This window comes from Neoarius graeffei, chromosome 18 (genome assembly GCF_027579695.1).
Source record: "Neoarius graeffei isolate fNeoGra1 chromosome 18, fNeoGra1.pri, whole genome shotgun sequence".
NCBI lineage: Eukaryota > Metazoa > Chordata > Actinopteri > Siluriformes > Ariidae > Neoarius > Neoarius graeffei.
In genome coordinates this window covers 64406706-64419040 of record NC_083586.1, presented here as the reverse complement: position 1 = coordinate 64419040, position 12335 = coordinate 64406706, and the positions used below count along the sequence as shown (strand labels likewise).

At 42.5% G+C, this 12335-nt stretch overlaps 1 protein-coding gene across 1 annotated transcript; it reads left to right on the top strand.

Moving 5' to 3' along the window:
• The first annotated feature begins 1392 nt into the window (after positions 1 to 1392).
• LOC132866823 (adhesion G protein-coupled receptor E5-like) lies at positions 1393 to 7740 on the top strand. Its single transcript, XM_060899596.1, has 4 exons — positions 1393 to 1819; positions 5992 to 6052; positions 6155 to 6424; positions 6522 to 7740. Exons 1-4 carry the CDS (start codon positions 1641 to 1643, stop codon positions 6675 to 6677), a joined length of 666 nt encoding a protein of 221 aa, XP_060755579.1. The 5' UTR covers positions 1393 to 1640; the 3' UTR covers positions 6678 to 7740.
• Positions 7741 to 12335: the final 4595 nt, after the last annotated feature.

The following is a 12335-nucleotide window of genomic DNA, read 5'->3' as shown; positions in this document are numbered from 1 at the left end:
CTTGGGACATTCCAGGTCCTCTGTATGCCCCCAGACAGTGAGTGTTGCCCTATTTTACCTGCAAGTGAAAAATGAATCATTTTAAATTTTATATATAGAACTGTGCAAAAGACTTAGGCACCCTGCTTTTCTTCATACAAACTTTGTTATAGATTTCTGTTTTCTGACTTCTATGTTATCTAAAACATTTTAGAGTTCCAAACATTCATTTTTTAGGACAAAATTAAATGTTAGAGGAAAAAAAAAAGTCTGTACCTGAGCAGCATATTCCATAAGAGCACTTTTCAGATTAAAAAAGAAAACATAATGAAGGCTGCTGGGTTTTGGTGTAAAATGAAGAAGTGAGCGTGACAGTCAAAGTGTCCAGAAGAACTGTGGCTGGTTCTGTAAGATACTCAGGAAAACCTGCAGATCATCTGAGTCCGACCACTGTGGTGTCATCAGCAAACTTGACGATAAGGTTGTTGATGTTGTGGGTTGGACTACAGTCGTGGGTGTAGAGGCAGTACAGGAGGGGGCTCAGCACACAGCCCTGTGGAGAGCCGGTGCTCAATGTGCGGGTGGAGGAGAAGTGGGGGCCCAAGTCTCACAGTCTGGGGCCGGTTAGTAAGAAAGTCCTTTATCCAGGCACATGTGAGAGGGGGGTTTACTACTGTATATGTTTTTTTTTTCTATGTTGAAACATTCCATTTCATTATTTTTAAGGCATTTTTTGGTATACAGCATTTCTTTACATGTGACTAAGACCTTTGCACAGGAATATATATGTGTGTGTGTGTGTGTGTGTGTGTGTGTGTGTAGCGCCCCCCAGCTCTGAGGTGCGCTCCTGAATTCTTTTAATTAGCAAGAAATATCTTTCTTTTGATGAAATCAATGCTTTAAGGTAAAGAACTAATTATCACTAATGGGTCTATTTAAGCAGCTAGAAATATTCAACATAAATAATAAAACCTTCACGTAACCTTTAACGTAATGCACTATGTCACTCATTAAATAAATCAGAATCTCTGAATGTGTTCGAATCCACCCAATACACAGAATGAAATTAGCACTTTAATGGGCTTTAACTTTTAAAGTAATTTAAAGACTTTAGCACATATAAACAATATCACTATTACCAGTCTATGAAATAACCCATGAAATATGCAGAAATGCAACAAGTAAGTTTAACTATTTATTTAAAAAATACTCGTATATAGATTTACATGTATACATTCAAATTTAAAGATTCATAAACTCAAATGAACAGCTTTTGGTTTCTTTCAAGTCATGTTCAGTGTAAACGTGAAAACTCGCAGTCTTTCAGTCGTATGAAAAACTGCATGCATTCGGCAGGACACTTTCAAAATCAACACAAACTGTAATATTAAAACCGCAAATCATAAAGCCGGCAGTTATTCTAACTGAGATGAAATAAAAATGAAATGAATTTAAATGGGTACCTAGTTATCAGTCAAAAGGTATCGGCCTGTATCGACACTTGTGTGCGTAGTAACCTGACACAATATGGCTGCATCGCGCCATTCACAATAATATCTATTAACCAGGTGTTCTAACAACATTCTTCTTTCTTTCCACAGATATGGAAGCTAGTACTGGACTGGCTTTGGGATTTTTTCTATTTGTCATTTGGTCTGTGGATGTTCATTGAAGCCATCCTGCTCTTCATATCTGTGAAGAACCTATCAAATATCAGATCAATGCAGGGGGAGGGGTTTAGCTGGAAATGGTTAATTGCGATTGGATACTGTGTGCCCCTGGCTCTGGCGACTCTGCTGTTCGTGCTTCTGAGGTTTGCTGGAAGCCAAACATGTATCGAGTGAGTGTGGGAAACTGGGTGGGTTTATTGCCTCATTTTATTTCAGTAATTTCACACAGGGAAGAGTGCTGTTATACTGAATATCAGCATGGCTCTGATTCTAACAAACTATTGCTAGAATTTTATGTCGTGAACACAGAGAAGTGGAGTGATACTGTGCAAGTGCTGTTATACGAAATGTCAGTACTCTTGGAATGGCCAATCAATTGTCCAATCAAATTAGTGGACCACAACTTATGTAACTGTTTTAATTCCATCCATCCATCCATCCATCCATCCATCCATCCATCCATCCATCCATCCATCGCTTATCCATATCGCTTATTTGTCAGGGTCACGGGGGAACCTGGAGCCAATTCCAGCTAACCTCAGGTGATTGGCGGGGTTCACCATAGATCGCTGTCTATCACAGGGCTACATTCATCCATACATTAGTTGTCCACTACAATCGGAAAAACTATAGACCTGCTTGTTTATGCAGTTATCCACGCAGCCAATCACGTGGCAGCAGCACAGTGCATTAGAACATACAGGTACGTAGGGTGACCAGATTTCCCTAGTCTGAAACCAGGACACTTTTGCACACGACCATGCTCGTGCATGCACACCTTTTTTTTACGTAAACGTGACACTCAGAGAGGTGCTCTTATCATTTTGTTGAAGCTCACATTTTTGAACATCTCACATGAAATAAAACAAACAGGCATTTTGATATCTAGTAGCATAGTGGTATACAGATCAGTTAAATTATGGTCAGACAACAGATTTTGTAATGGCTGAGAATAGGCCAGGCTATGTCCATAGGCCAAATTTAAACTGAATTATTTCACCTGTTTGTGAGAACACCAAGAAGAATGCATATGCACATGTAGGCTATATCTCTAAAATTGTATGCACTATAGCATGAACTTAAAAAGTAGATATGTGACCTCAACATAGCCTCGGTCAGAATCAACCTTACTAACCATTCCCCACAACTGAATGAATAAAGCAAGAAGATGTGTACAAAAGTGAACACTTTAATGGAAGGTGCAACAAGCTGTTCAACACAGCAATATGGCCAAACTGTCAGAATGGTATGTTAAACAGAAACAAAAAAGACAAGTGATTTGAGAATATACACTCAAACAAAACAGCAGTAAAGGAGGAGAGGGGCGACAGCACGAGGAAAGCCCCCACAGGAGCGCACAGCATTTGCAACATAGGCTACCCAACTCAGTACAAGAACAAAACACTTACAGTGTGTGCAGTAGGCTTCGTGTGCATTGTTCTGCACCTCTCAGAGGAAGGGGTAGGTGCCCTGTAAATCTTTGGAAAAGGTACATTTTCTTTTTGGCATAATTGCTGCGGCATTACTGCTGCTAGCTGCTAGATAAAGAACATTCGCGCCTGTTAATGTTTTATTTTATTGTTGCATGGCAACACGTTCTGTTGTCTGGAATAATGTGGCTAAATAAACACCCATGCCACAGGGCCAGTAACCAGGAAAGTTTGCGATTCCTGTTGTGGCAGCGGGGGTGTGGTCAAGCGTCGGTCTGTGACCACGGAGTCAGGGAAGGTAAGTGGCAGAATAACTACACCTGATGTGAATTAATGTGTTTGTGTGTCTTCCCCAGTGACCACGCCCTATATAAGGAGAGAGTGCGAGCTCTCTCCCCAACCAGATGACTGGAGTGTGTGCGTTGGCTGGGAGAGTTAAAAATTTGCTGAAAAGTGAAAATAAAAAGAGTTTTGTGAACTCAGTTCTGGCCTGCCGTCCGTCTGTGCTCAGCCCCGGGTTTCAGCACAACTGTGACAGTCTGTATGGTTGGGTGGAGCACAGAAGGACGGCAGGTCAGAACTGAGTTCACAAAACTCTTTTTATTTTCACTTTTCAGCAAACTTTTAACTCTCCCAGCCAACGCACACACTCCAGTCGTCTGGTTGGGGAGAGAGCTCGCTCTCTCTCCTTATATAGAGTGCGGTCACTGGGGAAGACACACAAACATATTAATTCACATCAGATGTAGTGATTCTGCCACTTACCTTCCCTGACTCCGCCCTCCGGTCACAGACCGACGCTTGACCACGCCCCCGCTGCCACACCGGTCAATTCATCAAAATAGTAAATGCAGACATTTCTCCGCTAATGATCCCACGCTGCTCAGTCGCAAACGTCGCGAGTGGCGAAAACCGGGACAAATCCGTGTCCTGACAGACTTTTGTTGGGACTCGGGACACACAACCCCAAATCGGATGTCTGGTCACCCTCAGAATGAAGTAAAAGTGTGATCTGTGTGACTTTAACTGTGGCCTGGGTGTTGGTCCCAGATGGGCTGGTTTGAGCCTTTCAGAAACCGCTGATCGCCTAAGATTTTCACACACAGCAGTCTCTAGAATCAGCTACAGTATACACAGGTTAGCATGGTGGTGCAATGGTTAGCACTGTAGTCTCACAGCAAGAAGGTTCACCCTGAGCAGCTTTCCAGTCTATCTCAGGGCTAACACAGAGCCAGACAACCATCACACTCATATTATGAATTTTTTAGCTGTGTAGCAATATCTAGTGTACATTTCATACGAATAGCTGCATTGGAAATATGTTAATAAATACATGAAGCTCTAACTGTACATTCTCTGACATCGTCAGGACAGAGGAGCTTACACTTTACACTTTGTTAGTAACATGTCATGCTGCATATTTTTGTTTAATTAAAAGTAGATGGCCTTTGCATTTCATAAAATCGGTGAAATTTAGTTCCGTCTGAAATGTGGTGGGCGGCACGGTGGTGTAGTGGTTAGCGCTGTCACCTCACAGCAAGAAGGTCCTGGGTTCGAACCCCGGGGCCGGCGAGGGCCTTTCTGTGCGGAGTTTGCATGTTCTCCCCGTGTCCGCATGGGTTTCCTCCGGGTGCTCCGGTTTCCCCCACAGTCCAAAGACATGCAGGTTAGGTTAACTGGTGACTCTAAATTGAGCGTAGGTGTGAATGTGAGTGTGAATGGTTGTCTGTGTCTATGTGTCAGCCCTGTGATGACCTGGCGACTTGTCCAGTGTGTACCCCGCCTTTCGCCCGTCGTCAGCTGGGATAGGCTCCAGCTTGCCTGCGACCCTGTAGAAGGATAAAGCGGCTAGAGATAATGAGATGAGATGAGATGAAATGTGGTGATTGTGATATCTGTTTATTTCTGTAATATCTCACAAAATATCAGGCCATTCTGTGGCTGGGAAGTTATTTAATTTGAGGGGATTAAAGCAAATAATGTGCATGAAATCGCTCGCTTGGCGCAGTCAAGCAGACAGAGGAAGTCCGTGTGCGCATGCGCAGGTTTACCTTCTTCTTCTTCTTTTGGGTTTTACGGCAGCTGGCATCCACAGTGTTGCATTACTGCCATCTACAGGTTTCCCTTTGAGCGTGCACTGACAGTTCCATCATTCTGTCGCTAAACGAACAGCTGATCACACCGAGGTGCTCGCTGAGCGCCAATATTTATTAGTTTGGTCCTGCGTTTCCTTTCCTTCGTATAGAACATAACGTCTTTTCTTCTCGGTTTCTGTTATTGCAGTTGGTCTTTCACATTTTATTTTTACACTCTCGTCCTCCATTTTTCTCTCCTGTTTCAAATTTGTATCCCACAATGCCTTGCGTGAACGGGGAAAGCCCACCACGTGGTGCATGACGTAGTATCTTGAATTGGGTCATGGTGAAGCAGGAAAAAATAGCGGAGAATTTAGGGACACGTGGAAATAAAGTCATTAATTGTTGTATTTAAAAAAAATAATAAAATTGGAAGTCTGTGATTCAAATTCAGTAGCTTTCGGTCACTAAACAAAGATAATTGGGCATTGGGAAAATTCTATTTATGACCCTGAAAGGCAGTTTAGCTTTAAACTTAAGAGCGAGAATAAAGAGAGACTGGTGAGGGAACCACTGTTTATAGCTGCTATAATGTAAGTAAGAACAGGAAGTAACTTGTCTCACAGACATTTCATAACATTAAATGTAACTATTAATGAAGAAAAATACTGTAGGACGCATCCTTCTTAATTTTAATTGTTTGCAAATTGCTGTAGTATCAGAGAAACAAACCACTCCAGCATCTGCTGTTATAAAATATCTTGAGGGGACGGTAAAGTTTTTGTTTTTGTTTTATTTTTTTACTGATTGTATTACATGTGTTTTTTCTTTATGCAGGGTATCTTGGGACTCAAAAACTAAGGGTTTTGTTTATTCAGTTTTTCTCTGCATTACTGCAGTAAGTACTACACACAGTAAAGAATTAAAAATCACAGGTAATGAAAGTCATTATAACAACTATTTCATTTAATTCATCTGAACTATTTTTTTTCCTGTGCAGTTAAACTTCATCTTCTTCATCATCATCATCATCATCTTGAGCTTCACTATAATACGGCAGAAACTTCAGAACTTACAGAGGAGTAACACCAATAATCAAAAACTCGTACTATCTGTGATGTTTAAAAGCCTGGCCCAGTTTTTTATCCTCGGCTGCCCTTGGATTCTTTTATTTTTCTCCAACGATTATAGATCATCATATGTCTGGATGTTCTTCGCTAGCCAGCAGGGCACCTTCATCTTCCTGGTCCACTGTCTCTTCAACCAAGAGGTCAGCACTCCGCACTTTGTTTTGATCCAAACTTGAATAGAATTTAAAAATTGTTTTACTTTTTTCTATTTTTGTCCATCTTCTCTTCCACTTCCAGGTCAGGCAGCAGTACAGGAAGTACCTGGATGCTTTTTGCTGCACCAACAAACCTAACACCGCTACAGCAGATGTGCAGATGAGCAGCGACTCAGGGGACAACATGAACGTCCACAGGGCTGTTCCTCCCAGGGTTACATTGTCAGTGATTAGCTGAGCTTTTTCATATTTTTGATGCACATGTTTTTTTGGTTTAGAACTTTTATTGCTCTTTTAATTCATATATATCTTCTTTTTGTTTTTGGTTTTCTGCATTGTAAACAAAGAGCAACTTTAATTTTCTTATAACTTTACTAAAATGTCAATCTGTTAAAAGATGGAATCAGGTTAGGATCAGGATGTGTGAGGTATGGATATGGATATGGACTTGTCAGGTCAGGCATCATTTAATCTGCCAGCATTTCTGTCTTTTTTGTAAATATTTTTAACATAACATTTAGAAACATTACCACAATAACACATCACATAACAGAGCAAAACATTATTACTGCAAATGTTTTTAGAATATTGCAGAAACGTTATTTCACAATTTTTCGCCAAAGGTGAAGTTAATGTCAGTGAATAATAAGCGAGATGAAGTCGAGGTCGAGATTATTCTTCACCAATATTCACTGAGCCTGAGGCAGATAATTGTTTTAGTATAATTACACAGGTGATTATTTTTTTTAAAAATCATTCATTTCAAACTTCAAAAGTGGCATGCAAATATGATAATGGCACGGCGTAGATTTGTGTCGCTTCTCTACGCCGAGTCACATAAAATCCTTTGTTTTGAAATCGATAAAATAAATCACAATCCCACCTTACCTTTGAATAGTTTCAGACCAAATTTCTGAGCAATTTTAGTGTGACGAAGTGATCAGCCGCCATTTTGCCGAGTCGCTCGAGGTGATTATTGAGAAATAGAATCTCTCGACCAATCAGAGCACGCGATTTTCTATAATCACCTGTGTATTTATACTAATTTTAGTTACAACGATAGTTTTTGAAGGACATGTCAAATGCGTCTGGACTAGGTTTAGATTTAGGTAGAGAATTATTTAAAATCAACACCAGGATTACTGGCACCATTCAAACAAGTCTATGAAATCTATTTCCACTGAGACAAATAATTTCAGAAGAACTGTGTGTGTGTGTGTGTGTGTGTGTGTAGATCAGTTTCTCTCCTCTTCAATAAAATGGTAAATGCAGATCTGAGAAGATAAAAGTGAATAAACAGAAAATGTACATAATAATAATAATAATAATAATAATAATATGATCTTGTTCAGTTGTAAATGTATCTACTGCCCCCTGTTGTCCATCTGCAGCATTTACACTTCTGTTACTCGAATCCTCATAAATATCTGTCTCATCAAGGTTCTCTGTATAATATGCAGGTTGTAACTTGTAATAAAGTGTTTTAATCGTGTATCCCACTTGCACTAAGATTTTAACCTTAGGCGCCTCATACTCATGGGCGGAGTTTGCCTCTCGAGGTTTCTTCCTCATGTCGTCTGAGGGAGTTTTTCCTTGCCACCGTCACCACAGGCGTGCTCATTGGGGATAGATTAGGGATAAAATTAGCTCATGTTTTAAGTCGTTCAAATTCTGTAGAGCTGCTTTGCGATAATGTTTATTGTTAAAAGCGCTATACAAATAAACTTGACTTGACACTACATTCATGTCACACACAGTTTGCGAACTTTATGAGTTATTGGGGGTTAAATTGATCCGCACCAGCATCTATCACACACAAACAGAAGTTGATTCATAAGCAAAGACACTCGTAAGTGGGATAAATGATGAGAACCCCTGTTGTTTGCAGTATGAGAGGTCCCGCAAGCCTCCATAGGATTTTTCCCATTTGAGTTATTATCTAGGCGCAAGCCTCAAAGCGTCCTAGACATCATCTGGAAAAATTGGGAGGAGGGGCCTTCTGACAGCAAAACTGAAATTTGATATGTTCTTGACCTGCGCACAAAACTCCACACCCTCAATCACCGAGCCCAAGAGAATTTGCAGCAGGCACAAGAGCACCAGTCCCAGCTGTACAACAGGGGACATGGCTTAGAAAATTCACACCAGGAAATCAGGTTCTTGTATTATTAGCCACATTAAGCTCTAAATTACTCATCAAGTGGCAAGGGCCCTTTGAGGTCACACGGCGAGTTGGGGACGTTGACTATGAGGTGAAGCAAATGGATATGAGTGGGGCACAGCAGATATACCACCTTAATCTGCAAAAAACTATGGAACGAGGGGATCCCCATGGCATTGGCAATGGTAGTTCCAGAGAGGGAGGAGCTGGGGCCGGAGGTTAAAACAAAATCTGCCACTTGTCCCGCCCTGGTCCCCTATGGAGACCACCTCTCGCCATCCCAACTCACGGAAGTTGCCAGGTTGCAAAAGGGGTGTTCCAACGTGTTCTCACCCTTGCCCACTCACACCCACTTCATAGAACACCACATCGAGATGCCCCCAGGGGTGGTGGTCAGTGTTGGGAAGGTTACTTTAGAAAAGTAATTCGTTACAGTTACAAGTTACCCTGTTTAAAATGTAATAGTAGTGTAACTATTTCAGTTACTATATCTGAGTAATGTAACTAATTACTTTTCAATTACTTTTTGATTACTTTTCTAATTTTTGAATGAGTATTCTGTGCCCTTAACCATTTTCAGATATTTAAACCTGGCAGTGTTAAGCTCAAAACAATACTAAACACTGTCTACTGAACCCCTTTTAATGCATGAATTAACATCACATCTTTTCTCATCTCATTATCTCTAGCCGCTTTATCCTTCTACAGGGTCGCAGGCAAGCTGGAGCCTATCCCAGCTGACTATGGGTGAAAGGCGGGGTACACCCTGGACAAGTCGCCAGGTCATCACAGGGCTGACACATAGACACAGACAACCATTCACACTCACATTCACACCTACGGTCAATTTAGAGTCACCAGTTAACCTAACCTGCATGTCTTTGGACTGTGGGGGAAACTGGAACACCCGGAGGAAACCCACGCGGACACGGGGAGAACATGCAAACTCCACACAGAAAGGCCCTCGCCGGCCCCGGGGCTCGAACCCGGACCTTCTTGCTGTGAGGCGACAGTGCTAACCACTACACCACCGTGCCACCATCACATCTTTTATAAAGATAATAAAATAATAACCACCACAAGGTCAAATTTCAAGACACATTTTACTGTAAAATCAATCTGAGTTGACATACAGATACAAAGTCACAACCAGGCCTGGAATTTCATCATTTTAGGGGCAAGGCCACTTGGCCTTTTGTGCTGTCAATTTTTTGAGGGCACGAAGGCCAAAAGCCAGGGCACCGAGGCCATAAAATAAAACAATGATTATGAGTTCATGTCTATAATGAATTTAATTTAAGGAATAATGACTCTTCTGAGGAAGATTGGAGTCCCAGTCAAAACTATCAAGCAGGTAAAGAAACATCTCCTACACTATTATGTCTGAAGATAAGAAAATATTGAACACATCTAAACTTATCAATCCATCACTCACTTCACGTCCATAGCCCTCCCACCCTCCCAGTCTATCAGGTACTCTAGTTGTCCTTGTCTATGTGAGGAGTTCAGGATCTTGTTTACCTGGTAGATGGGTTCCCCCTCAAGGTTTTGTGGGGGGCTTCTTGGGTGGGAGTGTTAGCTGATAGTGGACCTTGGATTGCTGGTTTCAAACAGGAGATATGAAAAGTGGGTGCAACTTGGCTGTGAGGTGGGAGCTCTAGTTTATACATAACTTTGTTGATGCAACGAAGTAGCCGAGTATGTACTGGAATGGGGTTAGTTGAGTGGCAGATTGTTTGAGTGAGTTCTGTGCATACTCGGCCCATGGAAGGAATTGTGCCCAATCCCCCTGGTTCTGCCTGCAGAAGATTTGCAGGAAGCACCCTATTCCCTGGTTGGTCCGTTCGACTTGGCCATTGGACTGTGGGTGATAGCCGGAGGTAAGACACTGAAAGTCCCAATTCTTTGGAGGTGTCTGCAGTTGAGATCTTTTGATTTCTTCCTCTAAGTCCTAGGTAATGACCTGAACAAAACACTCAGGTGATAGGATGGGGTGTGGTTTGGAGTTGTATGGTGAGGAGCTGTGGATTCTGAAAAGTGCATCAGCCTTGGTGTTCTTGGTGCCTGGATTATATATCATCAATTTAAAATGAGTAAAAAACAGAGCCCATCTGGCTTGATGTGGGTTGATTGCTTTGCTGTCTTGAGATATTCAAGGTTCTTGTGATCGGTTAGGATTGCAAAGGGGTGTGTGGCTCCCTACAGCCAGTGTCTCCATTCTTTGAGGGCTAACTTAATGGCTAGTAGTTCTCTACTGCTGCGATTTGAGATGTTGATGAAATTCCCCTCTGCCCTTGAGTCAATAAATGCAGAGAGCACATGTGCCAAAACTGGCAGCTTCAATATGACTGGTATTTTAAAAGATTGAGTCTTATGAGGTGACAGGGGATGAATCGGGTTGGTCAATGCTTCAGCAGGACATGTAGAATTGCAACGAGGCAGATGAACAGGATATTTAGAAATAAGATGGTGAGGATCACCACAGTAGAAACACAAACCCTTGTGTTTTTTTCTTCTCTCTCTCGCTCTCTCTCTCTCTCTCTGAACACTTCAGATGAGCCTGAGATACCTCCATGGGTGTGGGCACGTTAGTGGCTGGAGGCAGCATGGCAGCATTTTGTAAAGTTGGTCTACTGCTGATCAGATGATCCAATTGGATAGCTAGATCGATGAGAGAGTCTAGAGTTAAGTGTTCATCTCGACATGCCAGCTCACTCAACACTTCTGGACATAGACCTTGGCAAAAAGCAGCCTTTAAAGCTGGCTCATTCATGCCACTAGGGTTCAAAAGTCCAGAGCATATTTGGCGACTCTTCTATTTCCCTGCTTAATGGTCAACAGACTTTCTCTGACTTCGAAGCCCTTAGGTTCATGATTGAAAACTCGCTTAAATAATTCCAGGAAACGATCATAAGAAATAGTGTGCTCACCTCTGCGCTCCCAGACAGCACTTGCCCACTGAAGAGCCTTACCACTCAGCAGCGTGAGAAACTTTTGGCCCTTTTCCACTACCCTTTTTCAGCTCACTTCAGCTCGCTTCAGCTCACTTCAGCCCGACACGGCTCGCGTTTTGACTACCAAAAAACAGCACGACTCGGCTCGCTTCAGCCCTGCTTAGCCCCTCAAACTCGCACTGTTTTGGAGTAGGGCTGAAGCGAGCCGAGTGAGGCTGGGGGCGTGAACAGACACTCCCCTGTGCACTGATTGGTGAGGAGGAGCGTCCTCACATGCCCACACACTCCCCGCGAGCACGCTGGGATCTGTAAACACCGCAAACCCGGAAGAAGAATAATTACGAATTACGAGAATTTCTGAAGCCTTATGCGCCTCGCCTCATCTATACGCTCTTGCCAGTATCTGTTGGCGTTGTCGGTGACAACAAGCCACAGCACCAAGACCAGCAACACTAACGACTCCATGTCCTCCATTTTATTGTTTACTATCCGGGTCGTGAGACTACCGCTTAAAAGCTCACTGATGTCACTGTTTGCACCGCTTAACGACATCACGTGACGCCCACCCACTTTCGCTAACTCCACCCAATGTGTCCACCCACTTCCAGCCAGCACGGTTCAGCACGGTTGTAGTCGAAATGCAACTCCAACAGCCCCACTCAGCTCGACTCAGCACGGCACGGCTCAGCCGCATTTGTAGTGGAAAAGCGGCATTTGTGATCTTTTGATCATTGGAAATGCCGATGAGGGATGAGAAATAAAGGGAGCATTGGAGAAGAAA